Raw genomic sequence first — 21,992 nt, 5'->3', positions numbered from 1 at the left:
GGTAATATGAGGCTGTATATACATCTCCCTGTATCTCATCACTGGTAGGGCTCCCAACTGTCCCGTATACGGGGACGGCCGTCGGAAATACTGCCGTCTTTGGCGACGGAACGGTGAAGCCCGTACAGTACATCATGGCTTGACAGATGGTTACGATACGGTCCCGTATGACCATAAACCGTACTGTAAACGGCCGAAAACGGGCTTCTTTTGAGCGAAATCAAAGATCAGTGGTCAGCTGAAGTGTCAAAAATTGCCAGAATTGGCTTTCTTACCTTCAAAAGATATGAACCAACAACGCACGAGCCCTAATTCGCCCAAATGCCTGATTACGGGTGTCTGATGCCCGTATCGGTCATGCCGGCGTCCCGGGCCCGTACCGTCGGACCGAGCGCTGGGCCCAACTACGGTACGGGTCCCGTACCGTACTTATGGTGCCGTATACCCGTAAATTTACGGGTACGGTTGGGAGCCCTACTCATCAGTAAACTTCCATCCTGTGATGCCTGTCCCATTTTAATCAAGTGTCCACAACTTTTTCAAAATTTGGGACCAAAAGTTTTTCTTTTGATTTATTGTAATTTTTTATAAGGACCTTTTGGCCAATGTAATATGTAACACAGACAGTTGACCAAAATAGGACAGTATTTGGTCAGTATTGTCACATTTGTGACCTCAGATTCACATATCTGAGTTCTGAAATATTGACATAAGTTCAGTCCTATGACTATTCTCTGCTCATAGCAGCCATAATTTAGCATCTAGACATAGTATACTGGGATTAGCTGATCAAGTGTTCGAACCAGAATGCCATTCCAAGCAACATAGTTAGTGTCAATGAAGTCAGAGGTGGCACTGCAGTTGATCAAACTGGAGAGCGAAAGCTTTAGCATGCCGCTGGTGGTGGACTCTAACTAGTTTACTCCGGGGACAGAGGCAGAGACGGAACTAGTATTTGTCACGGGCCACCTGTGGGTAAATATGGGCATTGGGGTGCCCCGCACCTGTACCCGCTGATGGCCTGGGCCCGTGACCATAGGTGTGGGTACCCGCCAGTTAGACACGGGCCTCGGGTAGGCCTCGGGTAGCTGCGGCAACCTAGGCGCAGGCCATCAGGTTGATGACCCCTCCTGCACATGAGAGATGGTGCTGCTTGGTTGTTGAACCCAAGAGATTGTCAAGCTCTACCCCAGCGCTGGCGTTGGTAAGCCGGGCAGCTCCGGCACCTCCACAGCCAAGGCCCGCGGGCCCAAGCCTGCACCTGAAACTTCTAGAGGGCAGGCCCCTACCCGCACCCAAAGCAGGCCACCGCACCCGTAACAATCACTAGACGGAACAGGGACAGGAGAGGGTATGTCTTTTGTTTTAGGCTTGTTGTAGGGCAAAGGAACTGATTTTGTTATACAAACAAGCAAAAGGATTTATGGATGCCAACAAGAGCATACTAGTCACTCATTATAGGGGATAAAATCCTCTCTAGCAGGTGTCTCCACAGTCGTTTCTCACAGGGCAGCCGTGTCAGAGTAGTAAAGCTCCTCAGAGTCCTCACAAGTGTCAATACCTGTGAATGTTAGGTGATTAACTCTGCTAACATCTTGTCACCAAGTTGGGACATCAGCCAGGAGGGGACAATCTCAGGTGAGATAGTTTGTTACAGTGAAAGCAGGCACAGCAAGGGCACCCCGCCTATAGAAATTGTCACACCTTCCCATTTGAGTCAATGACTGAAATCTCCTCCACACCTGTTTAGACCACAAATCACTGTAAATTATCAGTGGTATGGTGCCGGGGTGGTAGTGATAAGGCTCAGTTTTTTTATAATGCCCTGAGGGCTGAATAATTCTAGGTAGGGGGTTGAATAAACTTGAACTTCTAATCCAAATTTTGCACTAAGTCCAGAATGTAGGGGTTGAATAAAGCTGAATACCATACAGGCCATTGACATCAAGTCCCTGATATAGTATAGGCTTAAGGTATATGCCTATGCTCCCAAACAAAACATATAAAGAATAGGTAGCTACCTACCTACTAGTAGAACAGTCATCTGAATCTATCCAGAACTGGTGAAGATATTGCTGGATCAATATGCTTGATAAATAATCATTTGGTGTGATATATATACTATGATATATATACTGATGATATTGTATTGGTAGAGATTAATATTTTACTATTCAGGTATCTTTAGTAAAGCTTGAATCAACTCTGTAGCTATTCTAGTTATCAAGATATCATCCTATTGATCTTATCAGTTATATATCAGCTATTGATTTGCTAGTGCTGGGTCAACACTTCAGCTGTCACTATAGGCCACTTAATGGAAGTTGATCATATAGCCAAAATACATAACTTTGATTTTGTGACAATGTGTGACACTCTCTGATGATTCCTGTGTTGAGCTGCAAAATTTCCTTTTTAGGAAATTTGGCATACTTGTTATTGTCTGTGACCCTGTATATAAAAGCAATAAAAGCATGACACAAACATTATAACCACTAGCACTAGTGTCTATCAAAGTAAATTTCCTTTTTGGGACACTGAGTCATGAGTCACATAGTGTGACTTGGGGGGACTTGGTCAGGATAGCCTGTGTTGTATTATTCACCTTTATTCACCCCCCTACCTATTTGACTTACAGAAATTTGCCTTAGAGTTCAGAATTATTCAACCCCCCTTTTCAGCAATTATTCACCACTTGGGAGGTGCTGCCAGCACTACAAGTTGTCAGTGGCAACCCAGCAGGTTGCCACTAATAATGTACAGCTGTGTCACACCTTTATATAAGTATGACTGGGAGTAACAAGGATTTCCAAAACAGAAATTTTTTACAATTTGACAGGAAAATGATCAGCAAATGTCACAGATTGTCACAAGATGAAAGTTGTATTGACAAGCTCGATTCATCCAACAGTTGCGAGAAGGTTTCACAGGGTCATATAGTTGCCTCTTGTAATTCCTTTTCCCTTATCCCTGCCTCCTGCTGATTGTCTCCCAGATTCCAACATTCGTATTCTCTACCCACATGGCTGAGAGTCCATTGAACCGCAATGTTGCTCGGGCGGTAAGCAAGCATTTAATGCAAGCCTACCAGCTCTGTGAGGGGGAGGCAAATGCATGTCTCCCTTTCACTTTTACACACTGGGGCCGGATCTCATTTCTTGGTGGCAGCGACAAGATACAAGCCACAGAACTCATGCCCCAGTCTGGAGAAAACATAACATGTGATGCCTCATTTATCAAGGTGCGCCAGTGGAACATGTCTGAACTTGAAAGCTTGACTGATTGACCATTAGTACTCTCATTCTGTGGATCACAATGAGTGCTTCTGCCACCAATCTGTGATAGAAGAGTGTTGAGTTGCATATGGCCAATTTCTTTGGGTTCTTGAGTTTGAAACCCAGTTCTGTGACGATTTTGAAGCCTACCATTACACTCTTCTGCTTGCTGTTTGTATCATCATCCATAGCAAGCACCTCAGCTTCCCTTTCTACTAGGACAACAAGTTTCTGCCTATCGAAGTAATTGATGTGGATGACATTAGCTACCTAGTCGCCCGCATCCCTGGACATAATCGCGGCCCACAAAAATAGGCACTTTGTAAGCGTCCAGATACAATTAAACATCATGCAATGGGGGGTTGTGAAGGACATGGAGTAGTTTATTTTTTGACTTTCATAAACTTGTCAGGGCAAACCCTGATGCTCTCACTTGATCCTATCAAGTGCCGCGTCTCCCCTCATGTCTCCGCATATCCACTCGCATCTCCGTGTCTTCATACCCTAACACTCTCCCTCCACCACCTCCACCACATCCCACATCTAGTGGTCCCCAGTCTTCGACTCCCTTGGCCACCCCTTTCTGGGAGTCTCTTGAAAGTCGCCATCAGGGATCACTAATATCATTGGAGACCTCTCCAGATGTGGATGTACCACTTTCCTCTGAGACCTCAAGCCTATGGCCCTATAGCCTCTCCAGGCTGTTGTTCATTGAGGTCTCCCTGCGATCTCTACCTCTTGAGTGTCAGACTGCGGGTCGGGCCGTGCAAGGACCTCTCCTAAGAATGTGCGCCCAGAACAGAACAGACGGATAGTCGGGCCCGCAAGTATGGCGGGCGGGGTAGATCGAAACCAAAAGGGCCCATGAACTCAGTCCCTTGTCGCTGTCGGTGGTTGAAGGGTCGAATCGGGTCGTGTTGGGCCCGATGAGTCGATAGCGCCTCCTTGCACGGAGTGAGGTAGTTGTTCAGATGATCTAAGCAATAGAGTACAGAGTACACTATCGCGTCTTATATATGCGGGCCCGCAAAGGGGTGATCGGACACCCTGACCTCTCCTGCTCCTCCTCGCCCCCGTTCCTGGCCACAGAGGGGACGATCGTACATCCCTTGCGGGCCAGGTGCTACTCCTAACCTCCTAGCACTCCTCCCCAGTCCCCTTGTGTCGAGTTGGGCTCGGCGACGGCTCGACACGTCGTCTTCTTGGTCACGTGCTTCCCACATGTGCGTTCCTCCTACTGGGGCGCATGTTCCCCGTCGTCACGTGCTGCGTGCTACGGGCCCGCGATGGCCTGACACCAGCACCGGAGCGGACGGGCCGGGTCTTATCCATGACATTGGGTATCTCCAACCTATGTCAGCGTTCGGGCTTATGTTCGGATGGCTGAGCCTCGCCATGGCTCCGCTCTCCACTCCGCCACCATGGCCCTGTCATCAGGTCTTTCCTTGGGTGAGGCCTACTACCGTTAAGGCTCATACCTACAGCGTCCCCTACACACCCCCACACCTCTACCTCTCTAGAGACATTCGCATTCAGGGACGTCTCCAAGTGACCCCTCCTGCCGCTACCCTCTAGTGGTCATAGCTGGCCGCCATTCCCATTGGTCCTCTCTGACACTCCCCTGGCCCTTGGGCTAGACCAGACTCCTTCCCTCTCTGCTCCATGCCTCTCCCTCTCCATTTCCGGCCGTCACGTCACGGTCACAGACCCGGAATCAATTCCGACTCCAGTTGTCACAGTCACGGTCACAAGCGGAGACACCCAGAGGCGGCCTAGACCTTCTGAAGCTCTTCCTGGGCCTTCTAAGGATGCCTAGGCTCCTCTCTTGGTATCACAGTCCCAAAACTGGCTCTCCAGAGCTTCAAGGGCTACTCGACACTCACCTAGGGTTTATTAGCGACACCTGACTCCTTCTATCCATCATTCATCGCTATGCAGTCACTCTATCATTACTCTGGTCACTAGTATATAGTAGTGTGCACCTAGATAGAGAGCTCCTTGGCTTGGTCTCTAAGGATTCCCCCTCTGCTCAGGTGAGTCTGTAGTGTCCCTTCTGGGTGTAGTAGTTCACTAAGGTTTCGAAACACGTGTGAGTTTTGAAATCGGCCAGGGGTCGACCCGGTTTCGAAACCGACTCGTGACTCCGGGGACCGGCCCATGGCTTCCCGGATACCTGCACTACCCCATCGGCAACGGATGCCATGGCCTCGCCGGCCAACTGAGGCCGTCGCTGAGCCGTCGCTAACTTCCGCGGAGTTCCTGTCGCCAAGCTCAGTTGGCCTGGATTCGGACCGACTGGAACCATTGCCGGCTACGAGCGCCGGGTGGTCCGGCCCCAGTAAGCGGCCGGTTTCGAAATGCCGAGATCGCGCGGAGTGAATAGACTCAGATTTCCCAGACTTGCAAAGGTCATGCTATGATGAACTCATCATTATTGGGATAGATAACACTGATAATGGTACTGTGAGAGATCCAGAATAGCTATGAGGCTGATTCAAGTGCTGGACAGATTCATTTGAAGGTCTATACCATCTTATATCCAAGTCTTGCATCATACTTGAAATTAATTTCTGACCAGTTGTAATAGCCAGGACACTCTCTTTTGCTCTATGGCTACCTACCCTCTCTTCAGCTACCTTCTGTAATACATGCCAGAAACATGATGGATTATAGTATGGGGTCCTACTAGACATCCAAATATCCTCATACATGCATCTCAATGTCCAGTACTCAGTCTATAGACCCTACCATTCATGTAAACCAGTTCTGCACTCAACTCATCTTGGAATATTCACCCCAATTCATCCTCCAAGAATATATAGACATCAATCAGAGTATGGAGGTAGATGTATACACCTCATTTGCCAAGTTTCACATATTTGATCTATAATCAACTGGCAGATCATAGCTGTATTGCCAATATGATATGCAGTACTATTCATCATTATAATAGGGAATAACAAGATGTTGTATGTATATAATGTGGTGTGGGAGATTTAATCTTATAGGGGGACCCCTCCGTATGCTTCCTACTCTTATTGTGTTGGGGATCCCGCACTTCTGAGTAAGTTATTGGGAGATCGGTGTGATAGGATATATGTCATATATACAGGTAAACACAATACCTAAAATTATGGAGGCTCCCATATCTATGATATACATCTATTAGACCAGATTGCAACTTAGATTATGCTTATCCATGAAGTTCCCAGTAAGATATCAAGTGATCATTGAGTTTAATCAAATTTGAAATATAACAACTACCAAAGAGTGGTATAATATCATAGTCTCAACATATATAAGCATGATCACATCAGAGCATATCAACACTACATTATTACCTACCTACCAGTACAAAAATCAACTCACTTGATGCAGGATTGGTGGAGATATTGCAGTGTCAATGTAGGTGATGAATCATCATAGCATAATATAGCTATGCAAATAACATTTTATTGTCCTGGATATTGATCTTATCATTTACGTACCCTTGGTAGTGCTTTAATCACCTATATAAGTTATCCACTTGCTGATATATTACTCAGGTGTAGATCAGCTAATAATTGGCCAATTCTAGTCATACAATTATTCAGTTGCGACTATAGGTCACTTAATGAAAGTTGTTTGTATAGCCAAAATACACAACTTTGATTTTGTGACGATCTGTGACATTCTCTGATGATTATACAGTCAAATAGTGAAAATTTCCTTTTGGGGAAATTTGTCACACATCATGACACACATATAACCCAGGTGCTGAGTTCAACCCAAGTCTCTAGAGGGTTTGAATTATTCATTACTATTCATTACTATTCATTATTATTCATATCAGAATACACTTATATGATAGCTATACATATACTAATAAGCTAAACTATATACAATGCTACTAGGAAATACCCAGTCTATTCAACATTATTCATACTATGAGTGAGGTGATAATAGCCAGTCATGTGGACTTGATGCGAAAAATGGTGAAAACCTAAGAACTGCTCAGATTTATTCAGTTCCCTTTCCAAGGTTTATTCAGTTCTATGGCAATGCTGAGAGCAGCATGGCTTATCTGCGACACCCCGCTGGGGTGGACTAGATAGTACACAGTGGGTATTGGGCTACACAGGTGGCACAAGCGGTTTGCGGAGGACTCTCAACTGGAACTCGAGGCCCTACCGCACCCAGTCCCAGTGTACAACGCCGACGGGACGATCAACGCCGACGGGCGATCACCCACATCACCCGCTTATGGGTCACCATTCAGGACCACTCCGAACTTCTCACGTTCGCCATCACGGACACCGGGAACAGTGACGTGATCATCGGGCATCACTGGCTCAAGAAGCACAACCCCGTAATCGACTGGCATGAAGGGGCGATCGCCTTCACCCGATGCCCGCCCGAGTGCAAGCGGGCCCGATTGCTGGAACAATGGGACGAAGAGGATAACGAACCCCTGGGCAAAGGGGATCGCCTCTTCGTCACCCGGATATACGATGAAGGATCAAACGCGCCCGCTCACATCCGGGCCATGCAGAGCGTGGCCACCAAGCTGGCCGCCGCCGCCTACGCCGCCGAGAAGCCCCGAACCACCGAGGAGAGCATACCCGCGCACTACCTTGAGGAGTTCAAGGAAGTCTTCGAAAAACAAGACTTCGACAAACTCCCGGAACGGAGGAAATGGGACCATGCCATCGAACTCCATCCGGACGCCGAACCCGTCAAAGGACGTTGCATTCCCCTGTCCGGAGAAGAACAGAAAGAGCTCGACGCATTCATTAAGGAGCACTTGGCAACCGGGCGGATTCGGCCCTCAAAATCCCCATACGCATCCCCGTTCTTCTTCGTCAAGAAGAAGGACGGGAAATTACGGCCCGTACAGGACTACCGGAAGCTGAACGAGATCACTATAGAAAACCGATACCCGATACCACTCATATCGGACATCATGCATAAGTTACGTAACGCCCGGTGGTTCACCAAGCTCGACGTGCGTTGGGGGTACAACAACATATGCATAAAAGAAGGCGACGAAGAGAAGGCTGCGTTCGTTACCAACCGGGGCCTATTCGAACCACTCGTGATGTTTTTCGGCCTCACCAACTCTCCGGCTACGTTCCAATCCATGATGAATGAACTGTTTTCCAACCTGATCTCCCAGGGTCGCGTGATCGTGTACCTGGACGATATCCTCATATACTGCAGCGACCTCTCCGAACATCGCGCGACGGTGAAAGAGGTCCTACGGATCCTGAAGGACAACCAACTGTATCTGAAACCGGACAAGTGCGACTTCGAGGCGGAACGAAGTCAAATACCTCGGCGTGATCGTCGGGAACGGGCAACTCCGCATGGACCCGATCAAGGTCGCGGGCGTGCGCGAATGGCCCCGACCTCGTAATTTGTGGGAGGTGCAAAGCTTCCTGGGGTTCCTCAACTTCTACCGACGATTCATCAAGGACTTCGGCGCTTACGCCAAGCCACTCACTCGGCTGACCCGGAAAGACAGCCCATGGAAATGGGGACCAGAAGAGGAGGAGGCCTTCCAGACGTTGATAGACCGGGTCACTGACGAACCAGTTCTACACTTCCCTACGGATCACGGAGCATGGCGGGTCGAAGCGGACTCCTCCGACTTCGCCACCGGGGCCGTCCTTTCGCAAGAGCAAGAGGGGAAATGGGTACCGATCGCGTTTCTCTCTCAGGCCATGAACGACACCGAGCGCAACTACGACATCCACGATAAAGAAATGCTCGCCATTATGCGGGCCCTTACCGAATGGCGACATTATCTCCAGAACAGGGGAGAAAAGCCGTTTGAGATCTGGACCGACCACAAGAACCTGGAGTACTTCATGACTGCTAAGAAGCTGAACCGGCGACAGGCACGATGGTCGCTCGAACTGAGCGAGTATCACTTTTCCTTGTTACATAAGCCGGGGAAGACGAACGGGCGGGCCGACGCGTTATCCCGAAGAAACGGGTACGACAACGGGAAGGAAGATACCCGGGACATTGTACTACTACCGGCGGGCCTATTCAAGGAACACGCGATTTGCACGATGCTCACATTGGAGCATACGGAGGGCGACGGGTTAATGGACTCGATCCGGCGGGCCGAACCGGCCACGGAAGAAAAGGTCCTCAAACTCTGGGAAGAGGGAGAACCGGAAGGCTGGGAACAGCATGACGGTTTCAAGACTCGGAACGGACTCGTGTACGTGCCTCCAGCCATGGGACTGCGGCATCGGGTTCTACGACAGCACCACGACATCCCTATTATGGGACATCTGGGATGGCATCGAACCCTCGAGCTTACGACCCGCAACTACTGGTGGCCGTCGATTCAGACCGATTGCCAGGCCTACGTACGGGCCTGCCCGTTGTGCCAACGAACAAAGATATTCCCGAGATGCCCCGTAGGGACCCTGGTCCCGAACAGTGTGCCGACCCGGGTATGGCAGTGCATATCAATTGATCTGATCGTTCAATTACCCGAGTCCTCCGGATATAACACAATTCTCGTGATCGTCGACAGACTGGGTAAAGGGATTCGCGTACTCCCGTGCACGGGGAATATCTCCGGGGAAGGAGTCGCCCGGCTATATCGTGATCACGTCTGGAAGGATTACGGATTCCCAGAGGAAGTGACTAGCGACCGGGGCCAGCAATTCATCGGGCATTTCATGAGCGACTTGAGCAAATTGCTGGGTATCAAGGTCCGATCTTCATCGGCTTACCACCCGCAGACGGACGGGCAAACAGAGCGCGCGAATATGGAGGTCGAGCAGTACCTTCGAACATTCTGCAACTTCCAGCAGAGTGACTGGTCAGACTGGCTTTCCCTAGCGGAATTCGCTTTCAACGACAAAGTAAACTCCTTGACAGGGTTCTCGCCCTTCTTCCTCACGCTGGGATTTCACCCGAGAAAGGGGTCCGAAGCCCCGCGAGAGGTCCCAACTGAAGCGGCCACCGTGTTTGCCGAGCGAATGAAAGAAGCTCGGGCTGACGCGGCCGAAGCCATGAAGGAGGCCCAAGGAACTATGAAGAAGTATTACGACCGGAAGCACTCCCCGGACCCAAACTACGCCGAAGGGGACAAAGTATACCTCCAGGGTACGAACCTCACCAGCGATCGGCCCTCGAAAAAGCTAGACGACAAAAGATTCGGGCCGTTCGGAAGTCAAGTGCAAAGTCGGTAAAACGTCCTACGAACTGATACTGCCCCCAACTTGGCGCGTGAGCCCCGTCTTCCACACGGCGCTATTAAGACCCTGGAACGCCCCGGTAGCGGATCATCAGCGGGCCGCGCCGCCGCCCCCAGCCGAGATGCAGGACGGCGAGCCCCACTACGAAGTAGAGGCCATCTCCCTCGTACGCAAACAAGGTCGACACCGCCTGAGGTACTTAATTCAATGGAAAGGCTATCCTCGGGAGGAGTGGACGTGGGAATTACGGGACAAACTCGAAGGAGCGGAGGAGGCACTAGAGGATTTCTATATTCTCAATCCATTCGCGCCCCGCGAAGAACTCGTTAACGGACGATGGAAGATCCGAAAGGAAGATCAGGGAATGCGAACCCATAGGGCATCGAGGCGCCGCCCACAACGGAGGGGGTGATGTCACGGTTCGGGTCAGGCCGCCAGGCCACGAGGGCGCACGGGCCCGACCGGGCCCGCATACAGCCATACTCCTCGACGCTTCCACATTCTTCCAGCCCCTTCCCTTCATCCCTGAGGCCCTACGCAGCGCCCATCCGATCCGCCCTGGGACCTGGCGCCCATCTGATCTATCCCTAATATCATAGGCGTATAAAACCGTACTTACAAGATGTAGTCGCTAGGCTAATATCGTCTATTCTCCGGGCGAATACCCACCTTTCATGCTCCCCAGACCCTCTCGAAGTCAGACCCCCCCGACACCCCGATACGGCCCGAGCCCGACGCTGACATGCCGCCATGTAGATTGGACTTTATACTACTTCAACAACTACCATACCACCTTGTATCGACTACGACCAGATTAGTGCTGGCCAAATGTGATTATATTATTTTATGGGCATAATATATTATAATCATATCATATTCAGAGCTCCAACACAATAATATATTTGCAGCTATCATATACTTTGATAGAAGCCCCGAACACATTGTTATTTGTTGGACTATCTACTAGGTTTAGGGTGTTTGTGTTGTGTTGTGGGTTTTAGCTGAGTCTAGCCCATCCCCTTCTCCATCACCTCCCAAGGGTACCGCGCAAAAAAAATCCTAGACATCGGGTCGAAAAAGTGAATTAAGCACCAGCCAGCCCTCCCTACCCTATTGACATAAGCATGACTAAGCTATGTGACTTCCCAAAAAGGAAATTGTTTGTCATCAGTGTCTGTACAGGATACAGCATTAGGCCCATTGGATTCTATGTCAGGGCCATTTAAGACATACCATATGGGAAGGAAAGAAGAAAATGTAAATAACATGCTTCCATATCATTGTTTAGGACTCTACTTATCACCAAACTCTCCCAATTAGGAAATAGGCCCATCAAACATTCCATATTCTCTGGCAACAAGTGCTAAAAACATATAACTGTGTATTTCTGGTTCTCCTGGATGTCCCTGAACCTTCCCCAGACACAAGTCCAAAAAGTGAAATTGCACCCCACTGACCCACCCTACCCTATGTGACATGTGTGACTTGATGTCACCAGCTGATGATCTGCTGTCACCTCCTACCTGTTCTCATCATTTCCCACCCCACCCATCAGACGTATTTCGAGCGTTTCAGTGTCACCACTGAAAAACAGGATATCATCTTCCCGATGAGTCTTGTCTCCATATACAACTGCATCCTCTTTCGCGAGAACATCGCGACGAGACGATGTTCACAATCAACTTTGCTCGAATAAGGTCTGTTCTCGTCCTGATTGTTGTAACAGTGCTTGGCCGCATGAAATGGCGGTCTACTAGCATAGGTTAGGGTGGTACTAGCCCTTCCAAGTCTCTCAATCTAATCTACTACGGTCACCATCTGCCCTTCCGTACGACGGCCTTGAGACACACTGGAAAAACGCCAAGTTTTAAGCCTGTATGATCATGACTGAAAGTATATTTAAATAAAGTTCATAAGTATGCTCCGCTCTAGATATGTAATAATGCCTGCTATTCCATCCCTGCCCACAAAAACCTTCATCTCGTGGAAGCCTCATCGCTTCTCTTCGCGATTATGAGACGGCCGCGACTCTGCAACCTATCATATTCACAACTCAGCTGCCTACCAAGTTAGCCGAGTCCAAATGACGAACCGCGTGTCCTTTCTGTGTCGGAGCCCTATTCGCATTCACCATAGTGTGAACGGCCGTCGCCGCCTGACCATGGCCGTCCGCGGCACGCGCCCGCCGGTCATTCCGTTCGTTGAGGGTCCACATCACCGAGAATGCCCACAGGTTTGCGAGTGTCATCAAGAACGACGACGGGATCGCCGAAAGACTGGGCAGGACGTAGATCAGCACACAGTCTACGACCGCGCTATTTTTCCCGTCAAATTGGAAAGCATTGGATGAGAACGCAAGGACTCACATGATAGTTGCTGGAGCGGCCGTCTGAAATACCAGTACGATGAGCCGAGTCAATTTATTGGCAGTGGCGGCAAAGGCGTTTTGGCGGAATCGGAGGAGGAAATAGGCAGTGATGAAAGATAGGCTTATGTCGCCAACTGTAACAATGACGGATTGCAAAATGAGATACGGCGTCGAACAAATCGTGGATGCGACGAACTTATAATCAGCGGATAAGCCGCGCGTACTGTAGATGCATGAATGAGATGAGTATGAGAACGTTGAAGGAAGATCACGCACCAAGCTTTGAAGTCCGTTGAGCGCCGACTACACCTAGGGTGGCGAAAGACGTGGCCTTGGATAAGAGTTCTAGCATCGACACGACAATGAGGGTAATTGACGACATACACTGGCAAAGCTCAAGACAAAAGCTGCAACGAGTATGAGAGTAAGAGTGGCGGTGATGTAGACATTTTTTCGGGAGAGGGAATAGAGGCGGTAGATGTAATATAACTGGCCATAGCAGACGGTAGTGACCACCTGCAAAAAAATGTTGGGTGATCAGCGCTTAAGCTCGACTATATATGAGAAGCGTACCAGGATAGCTAAGCTTCCAACTAGCCTATTTTCGTACGTGCTGATCGCAGGGAGGACGTTGGTGGGGTCGCCAAAGCGAGTAATGAACTTTTCCCAAACGTAGACGCTGGTCGGAATAATAAGGGCAAGAATCAGTGTGGACTTGAAGGAATCGTGGAGCATGCGCACAGATTCACCAATGACTTCGCCCAGACCAGGGAGGCGAGGCCGGCGACGTATAAGCGGAGGTACACGCCGTCCGTGCTCCCGTACTCGGCGGCATACGTGCAGACCTCGAGAGTTGACAAGTAAGACCAGAGGACATGACCGATGACTGGCGAGAACGCACCTGGTTCGAGACGAGACCTAGGAGTAGAACGTCAAGCCCGGTACCGATGAGCTTGGAATGCGCCGTCACAATACTGTTAAAAAATGAGCGAAAGAGAAGACGAACTCTGGCTCCAAGAGCCTCCGGTATCGTTGGGAGGGAGAGCTGAGCAGCCATCGCTGGGCCGTACCACGCGATGGGTTGTAGTCGTGGATGAAGAGACGAACGCTCTCAGACAGCTCAATGTCTCAAGGACCGACATCCGCGCGGATGATTGAGTGGAGAGTAGGAGTAGGAAGGTGTCACTGTAATGATGTATCACGTCAGCCGGTCTAAATTTAACCGAGCTCAGTAAGCGCCGAGTTCGTTCGCCCCAAACAAGTGCTGGGCTTCATCCTGCCTCACCGAAGCCTAGTATAATCATTTTCTGTGTCTGGTTGTAGGCTCGGACCTACGGTCACCATTTCCGTTCCTCCTTCGTAACCGTGGGGGCTGGTCCGAGCCTAGTCTGGTTGTGGGGAAGACGAAACTTGAGTTGCCAGTCTCAACTTGACATGACAATACTTACAGGCAGACTTCAATCGCTTGAACCGCTTGACCATCTAGTCAATGACGACTAAGCTCCAGCCTTTAGCATACTGTCCCTCAGGCATAATAATAACAATAAAGAATCGTCCATAGTAAATCGAGCTATGTAGTCGAAGTAGAATAAAATAAAGGGTCGATTTCAGGGCAAAAGGATGCGTGGGGGGGTATGTATCTATGTATCTATGACCAGAGCGCGAGCACCGCAACTGCAGCTAAAGCAGAGAACGAGGAGCCGACAAGGGTCCGTGCGCTGTTTGCACTCTTGGACGGGGCAGGCGCAGCTGCAGAGCCGCTCGGCTTTGCGGAAGACTGGACGGCTTTCGATCCCGGTGCCTGGCTGGACGCGGCGGGTGCGGGGGCGCTGACAGTGTTGACGTTGCCGGGTGGCTTGCCGTTGAGCTTTTTCGCGTCAACAATGTTGGCGACGCGAACGACCTCGCTGGTGTCGCTTGCAGCGTTCTGGTAGGCGGTGCCGTTGCCCATGATGGTCGCGAGCGAGCCGACAGTCCATCCGTTCGACTTCATGAGCGGGTACGCCGCCTTGAAGGTGCCGACCGCCTCCTCAGAGAGCTCGTGCTCGAGGATCATCAACCCGGGGGACTTCGGGCCGGTCAGCCATTCGTTCATGGAGGTGGCGATCTTAGCAACGGTGGTGCCAGGTGGGGTTGCGCCGAGAGACCAGTCAGAGGTCCTAAGAAACATCATCAGTTTGTAGTAGAAAACATAGATCTGTTTGACGCACTCGCGATTCCAGATAACAGTGCTCAGTCCAAACACCTCCCGGGCAATAGCGCTGGTACGGGTGTCGCTGTCGCCCTGTGGGGGGCGCCAGTACTTGGCAACACGTCCGCCAGTCGAGCGGTAGATGATCTCCATCGTCCATCCAAGCTGCGCAACAACCTGCTCGTTGCTTTGCGTGGTCATGAGCGGGTGCGACCACGTGTGGACTGCCAAGTCGTCCCCACGCTCAAACATGCGCTTGAACTGCGCCGGCTGGCCTAGAATGTTGGCGCCGATCATGAAATGGGTGACGGTCACTTTCTCCTTCTGCTCGTCGAGGAAAGAGAGGAGGCCATCGCTCGGCGGGAGCGGGCCGTCATCGAATGAAAGGGCGATGTGGTTTGCGGGAGCGTCCCACAAGTCCGTTGGGATGCGGCAGCCGTATGACGCGCTGCAAACCTCGGGGCCATTAGGGTTGGCCCCAGCGGGGTAGGTCGGCACACCCTCCGACGAGAGGTTGGAAATGGGGACGTTGGGGATGGCACCACGTGCCACAGCGTCCTTCAGCGCATTGAGCCATTCGACAGGCATTTTGGTAGTATCGGGGAAGGCAGGTGGGCCAGGCGGATAGCCCGCAGCCCATTCTTGAAACACTGTGAGATGAGGGAAGAAAAAAGGGGACAAGCCACGCACCAGGAGTACCAATGGCGGGGAAAGTCTCACCCTGGCGCCTGAAGAGAGCGTGGACTGGATGACTACTTTTAGCGGACAACGCCCAATTCTGGACAACATATCGCACCCGGATGGTCATCCCGATGGTACCACTGGCCAGGGAGCGCCCTTGCAACATCGTGGTCATGCTGCGAGTGGTCGTGTCTTGCATTGTGTGCGTGGTCGTGCGGTACGAGGCCCGCGGATACAGTCAAAGAGAGTGAGAGGAACGTTAATGAGCCCAGCATAACGTCGGTGTCGTCAAAAAGCCAAAAACTAGAAGGGAAGAAGGTGGAAGTGAAGAAAGATCTTAATAAGAAGATGGGAGGAGGGAAGAGAAAGAAGTCTAGGGCTCCTCGGCGTCGTTAAGCGATATCGTTTCACCACTTCCGTTGTCCGGCGCCAGGCCTCGCCAGGCGGAGGTCATTGGCATGATTTGCGTGGCGTGACGATTGTCGTTGGCTTGGCGCATAGACTGCGGAAAACAGCCCACTGTCTATAGGACCGGCCACGCGACCTCTTCGTCTTGCGGCGGGCTGACATTGCTCGACTGCGTCTGACACCCCTGAGGGACCGAAACAGACTGGACGAGGAGGGTGCCAAAAACGGCGGAACCAAACAAGGGAGATATCCACATGCTTGGCATCGGCATAATCATTGCATCATCATTAACGAGGTTGAGCTGCTCGGCGGCTGCGGTGTTTCGATAGTCGTCGCCACGTTGACATCGTCGACGTTTATGAGAAAGATGAGATGTGATGTGACTGCACACCTTGATCTGGCACGAACCTCATGCAGTTGCTTACATATCACACATAACTCTCTCTGTGCATGTTCCCCTTCACTGTGGACAAACTTAAATATCTTTGCTAGGACACTTACACACAAATGTTCTGCCCAACCTGAATATCTGTACCATCATCAACGACAATCTACCACAAGGGAATGAGCGGGAAAAGACTCACTCGTGCATGCACTATTGATCCACGAATTCTCCGCGTGTAGCGTGGCATCACTGACACCTGTCTTGCTTTCAATCCCACCACAAGAGTCTCCGCTCGCAACCGTGTACAGCTTAGCGCAGCCGCCAGCCACCCCGACGCAGTACGACGCCAAGTTAAGGTCTTGGTATGGAAATCAGCAACGCCCAAGACGAGCGGTCGAGAAGGGCAAACTCAAACGCACTGCTACACGTTGTAGATATTTCAGGGTTCCAGCGCAGCACGTCGGAGAACCCGATCTTGAACTTGGATTCAATGACGTTGCAGTTGTCTCCGGATTGCACGTTATCTGCACAGGATGAGTGTTGCTTGCTACCAGTAGAGACAAAACGTACAGTAGGTGGTGCAACTAGTAAAAGTCAGTCAAGCAACATAAAATCAAATACTTACTTCGACCAGCTCCCGGGATTCAAATTCGCCGGCGGCCCGACCGGAACGACATTTGTGTTCTTAACGCAGAGGGCTTGGCCGATTTGAATGTCTGCCAAGGTTCAGCGTCTGGGTCCCCGCAAAAAAAAAAAAAAAAAAAATCAGAAACGACAGACTCACTCGAGCATGCAGAGTTGATCCACGGGTTCAAGGTATGGAGCGAAACATCTGACACACCCGTCTTACTCTCAATCGCACCGCAACTATCTCCACTGACGACCGTATATGTCTGCTGACAGCCACCAGCGACACCGACGCAATAGCTCTAGTATCAACTTGAAACAATCTGCGCAATCAAGTCATGATCCAACTTACAGCGAGGGCAAGATCTATTAGAGAAGAAAGGGTTGCACTCCATCAACATTGGGGTCTGCGATCAAAGGAACTCGTACGCACTTCCACAGGTGGAGCTTATTTCGGGGTTCCATCTGAGCACGTCGCTGAATGAGATGTTGAACTTGGACTCGATAAGGTTGCAGTTATCGCCGGATTGAACGTTGTCTAGTGGGAGTCAACCGAATCAATGATGACATGAGTAGGTCTTACAGTAAGATGTGCAGCTAGACCAATTAATTAGTTTACGGCTGAGTTGACCGGGGAAACATACTTGTTCCAACTTCCTGGTTCCAGATTGGTGGGCGGGCCAACTGCGCTGTTCTTGATACACACCGATTGGCCGATTTGAATATCTATTTCCAGTTAATATCGACGCATGAAAAAATAAAGTAGACGTACTGGCGCAATTGGAGTCAATCCACGGGTTCAATGTGTGCAGAGCCGCGTCAGAAATCCCGGTCTTACTCTCGATAGCACCACAGGAGTCCCCGCTGACGACGGTGTACTTCTGCTCGCAGGCGCCAGAAGTACCAACGCAGTAGCTCTACACAAATATAAAATATGGAACAGTAACCTTTGAGCAATTACCGCCAGCGCAAGATCTACGAGCCGTCAGCAAAGCTTGAAGAGAGCCAGGTAAAACAGTATACTTCCGCAAGTCGTGCTGACCTCGGGGTTCCAGTGCAAGAAGTCGCTGAAAGAGATATTGAACCTTGGAAGCATAAGAAACAGTAACAGCGTCGGATGAACTTGAAGAAGAGATGCGAGACCAACTTAGATTCAATTGAATTGCAGTTATCGCCCGATTGCACGGTATCTTGCGCGAAGGGATCAGCGCTACCTTCAGTCCTCTGCAAAATATCGGCAACTTACAATAAGTGGTACAGTTACTCCAGCTTCCGGGTTCTAAATCGGCAGGTGGACCGGTCGGTGGCGCGCTGGGGAGCCCCTTCACGCAATACGCCTCCTGTAACGCAAGGTTTGTGCAAGATGGTGCAAGCTCTGGGTTCAGCGTGAAGAATTGGGACTGAGTCAACTTGAATTTGGATTCGACCGATGCGCAGCCGTCTCCGGAGATGATGGTATACCAACGCATACAGCCCTGGGGAAAGCTGATTGAGCGCGAATTCGGGTTAGAGGCCGAAAGCAACGAACGTTGGGACCTGATCCAGACGCGGCATTGGTCGGAACGGGCGGGATAGTCTGGGTAATGTTGGTTACCAACACGCAAACCGCCGAGCCAACGGTAAGTTTAGGACACGGATTATTGAGGTCCTCGTTATACGTTGTAAAGTTGCCGTCGTCAATGGCGAATCTGTAAGTGAGATGAGATTCAGCGTATAGATGGCCACAGGAACCACAAACAAAGTCTCGACGGATGTGCAATTATCGCCACTTTGGACAGTATACCACGACTGACAGCCCGTCGTAATTGTTCCATTCGCTACATTTGGTGGGGCAGGAGAATAGCCGGTTGGGTAAGGGAACGGTGGTTCCGGAGTCGCAGACGGCAACGCGATTGTCCCCATACTAAAAGAGCCAACTCCGGTCGGAATGGGAGGGACACCGCCGACGAGTGGTGGATATGCCGCAACTTTGACAGTTTAATGGCATTCATTGGAGAGGAATCGGAGGCAAATACCGCAATACCATGTACTACGGATCTAATGTTAGCAAAGCAATTTTTAATCAAATTGGAACGAACGAGGCCCAGAGGTTTGTGCATTGCGGATTCAGCTATAAAATGTCTTTCGAAAACTAATTTGCTTATAACAAACCACTTACCATGGGGTTCAACTCGATGAGATCATCTAGAGTTATCGAATCTAGAAGAAGTTTTGGACGCACGAGCAGGAGTGGCGTTGAACGACTCACTGTTGAGAGCGACTTTGGTACAAAAATCCTGTAAGAATACAATCAGTCCAACATTACGAATCGAGTGCAAGATACACACGCCAGGCTGGACGAAATACCACGCCCCACAGTTAGAAGTTGTGCCCGGGGGAGTCGGGCCAGGTGGGGGTCTGCAAACAGACGTCAGAGCGCAGTCTGATGAAGCTGAGAACGGTATAACGCACACAATAGCTGTCGCCGTAGGGACAGGTGGTGGCCCATCGTCCACAGCAGTCACGTCTGGAAACCCTCCATGCGGACTATAATCCAAAAATAAACTCGTTAGCGCTCAACGGAATTCAGCTTCCGCGAAAAGATGGGAACTGAAAGATGGCGGATTGCACTCGCCTGATGCATAAACTCAATCCCCACGATCTGCTAACATGGGCACAGCCCGTATCCAGCGTCGGATTAAAGCTGATCAGTTGGGTTGTCGTAATGCTCTGGTTCGATGAAGCGAGAATCTTGTTGGCCGAGGCGACAATGTCTTCGCAAGTTTGATTTGTTGCCGGAGTGTATGTGGTACAAGCCTATCGGAGAATTAGCTAGATATAAAACTAGTGAATGATCTACCTGTGGGAGGCATAGTTTTGTTCCGCTACCGACGCCCGCCGTACAATTGACTGCTTGAATGGTGGGGTTGTTGGCGAGGATATCATACCAACCTACAGAGAACTGGGAGGCAATAGTTGTGCACGTTGAATTCGCATTAGTGGTGGTCACGTTTCGACCGGTCAAAGCACAAGTTGCGTCGATGGTATCATTAGATCCGCTCGGACCGCCTGAGGGTCCAGTAGACTGAAAGAGGGGGCCACTCCCTGGCGGCGAGGTTACATTGTACGAGTTGAATGCGCTTGTTGCTGGGGTTAGCTGATCTTCTTTGACATGAATCAAGGCGACGTTACCTTCCACAGATCTTCAGGGCTGACTGCAATTCCGAGTAGAAGTCGGGATAGAAGGTGATTGGGTTCGATAACGTCGAGTTGAGCGTTCCGAGCATACAAGACGAACAAAGTTCTGATGTTGGATATGCGAGGATGCCTTGCGGGGGCGTAGGTCCGAATGAATCGAGAACCGTGTTACAGAAAGCATGGGTGCTCCTACATTCACCTCAGTCGAGCAAGTCATGATTCCTCAACAACTCACGAATCCTGCCGACACGAAACGGCATATGGTCCGGAAATTGTGTCCACAGCCAGAGTCGCTAAGAATAATCAGTTACACTGGGAACGACAAGAAGTCACACTGACCGGCATAGGACACGTTGTTTGGCCCCGGAATCAGATATGTCCCGCAACTTTTGACCACAGCCGAACGATATGCTGCCAACGAGTCCATGCAAGTCGAAGTACACATAGCTGTAAGAGATGGCGCATCGAACCAAGGGTTTCCTCTTGAAACAAAATTGAGAGTCGGGGGGAAAACTTGGAGTTGGACAAGGGAACGCACCCTAACAACTGTATAGTGTCATTACACGCGACGCTGGCGGTCAGTGCACTGGCACATGCACTGGGCGGCGCTGGGGCGGAGGGCAATTCGTCTGGCGTGTATATTTGGAATGAAACGGCTCCAGTTGCCGCAGGAAGGCCAACGGTGCCAGATACACTCGACGCCGATAACTTGGAGGACAAGGAGGAGCGTATTGAACTTGATGACGATTTGGGAGCCGGAGACGTGATGGGATGACTTGAACTAGCAGCTACCGTCGACGGATGAGCGGTTGAGCTCGAAACTGCAGCAGCGGCAAGGTCCTGGACGCGCTGATTTTGAAAAGCTTTGCCATGAGCAATCTACTCGGGTGTGAGTCAACATCTCAGCTCCACAGCAGTACGCACGTTGACATCGTGTATCTTGGCTGCAACTGGCTTGTCCGCCTGAAGCCCTGGCACATGAACCAACATGAAAAACACTGCGATAAGTCTTCGCATGTTCACAGCCTGAGTAATACTAGTGGGACCAAGGAGTAACGGGGGTCGATAGTAGAGGGGAAAGAAAAGCTCGTCCTTGCAAAACAGGACTCTTGACTACCCTTCTGAGGTAAGGCAGACCAACGGTGAATTGTCCCGGCTCCCTCATGGACGTGAGAGGTTGGAAGGAAGCGCATTTGTCATTCATCAACTGTCACTGAATCCTGATCAACGAAGGAAAGATACGGATGCAAACTTTTTTCTATAAGTCTATAATTATACGGCTCTGCTGCGTCGCGAGTGAGCAGGGATGATGGTTATTTGAAGACCTGAAACGCGCGAATGAGACCGGAGCCGCTCTGGAGTCCCCCCGAACCTCGAGTTGCACATGGGTTGGTGAGGGCATGTCCCTTGTGACCGTGTCTAGTCCCGCGCTCAGCGCCGCCTCCATCGTCTAGAAGGGGTCTCAGGTAGATTAACGCTGGGCACCAAATGTATGAAAAGCAAATATCGGACAACCGTCTACATATTGGTAGTTTGGTCATGATGCTGTGGCCGCCAGTTCTGTTGAACCACGATGCGAATTCTGATACCACCGACGGTTCGAAGCATCCTGGTTCCGTATTTGTGTAAACTCTGATGGACGCCCGAGTCATGAACATCTAAACATCCGATCCAGACG

At 50.5% G+C, this 21,992-nt stretch overlaps 3 protein-coding genes across 3 annotated transcripts; all 3 read right to left on the bottom strand.

The window, feature by feature from the left end:
• Positions 1 to 12,469: 12,469 nt before the first annotated feature.
• MIND_00634500 (uncharacterized protein) lies at positions 12,470 to 13,902 on the bottom strand (the record flags this gene model as incomplete). The annotated part of the gene is made up of 10 exons (XM_037363083.1): positions 12,470 to 12,514; positions 12,570 to 12,792; positions 12,844 to 12,979; positions 13,042 to 13,068; positions 13,122 to 13,176; positions 13,230 to 13,361; positions 13,419 to 13,524; positions 13,587 to 13,690; positions 13,747 to 13,797; positions 13,852 to 13,902. The coding sequence occupies 10 exons, from the start codon at positions 13,900 to 13,902 to the stop codon at positions 12,470 to 12,472; spliced, it is 930 nt and encodes a 309-aa protein (XP_037221004.1).
• A 591-nt stretch (positions 13,903 to 14,493) lies between these two features.
• Positions 14,494 to 16,070, bottom strand: MIND_00634400 (Carbohydrate esterase family 4 protein; the record flags this gene model as incomplete). Its single annotated transcript, XM_037363082.1, has 4 exons — positions 15,833 to 16,070; positions 15,727 to 15,780; positions 15,056 to 15,677; positions 14,494 to 15,004 (listed from the first exon to the last, which is right to left on the bottom strand). Exons 1-4 carry the CDS (start codon positions 15,990 to 15,992, stop codon positions 14,494 to 14,496), a joined length of 1,347 nt encoding a protein of 448 aa, XP_037221003.1. The 5' UTR covers positions 15,993 to 16,070.
• A 552-nt stretch (positions 16,071 to 16,622) lies between these two features.
• Positions 16,623 to 21,331, bottom strand: MIND_00634300 (uncharacterized protein; the record flags this gene model as incomplete). Its single annotated transcript, XM_037363081.1, has 30 exons — positions 16,623 to 16,654; positions 16,710 to 16,868; positions 16,930 to 17,034; positions 17,081 to 17,094; positions 17,136 to 17,226; positions 17,295 to 17,439; positions 17,490 to 17,503; positions 17,571 to 17,675; positions 17,721 to 17,734; positions 17,782 to 17,863; positions 17,910 to 18,054; positions 18,099 to 18,112; positions 18,161 to 18,222; positions 18,285 to 18,327; positions 18,384 to 18,612; positions 18,666 to 18,825; positions 18,876 to 19,104; positions 19,153 to 19,166; positions 19,216 to 19,247; positions 19,296 to 19,336; positions 19,386 to 19,413; positions 19,465 to 19,534; positions 19,589 to 19,663; positions 19,752 to 19,933; positions 19,977 to 20,256; positions 20,309 to 20,503; positions 20,550 to 20,607; positions 20,654 to 20,796; positions 20,853 to 21,193; positions 21,239 to 21,331. The coding sequence occupies 30 exons, from the start codon at positions 21,329 to 21,331 to the stop codon at positions 16,623 to 16,625; spliced, it is 3,195 nt and encodes a 1,064-aa protein (XP_037221002.1).
• Positions 21,332 to 21,992: the final 661 nt, after the last annotated feature.

The sequence above is a fragment of the Mycena indigotica genome (assembly GCF_014461135.1).
Source record: "Mycena indigotica strain 171206Taipei chromosome Unknown Mind.scaff0005, whole genome shotgun sequence".
NCBI classification, from domain to species: Eukaryota; Fungi; Basidiomycota; class Agaricomycetes; order Agaricales; family Mycenaceae; genus Mycena; species Mycena indigotica.
Note: the sequence above shows the minus strand (reverse complement) of the source record. Positions and strands in the feature narration are given on the sequence as shown.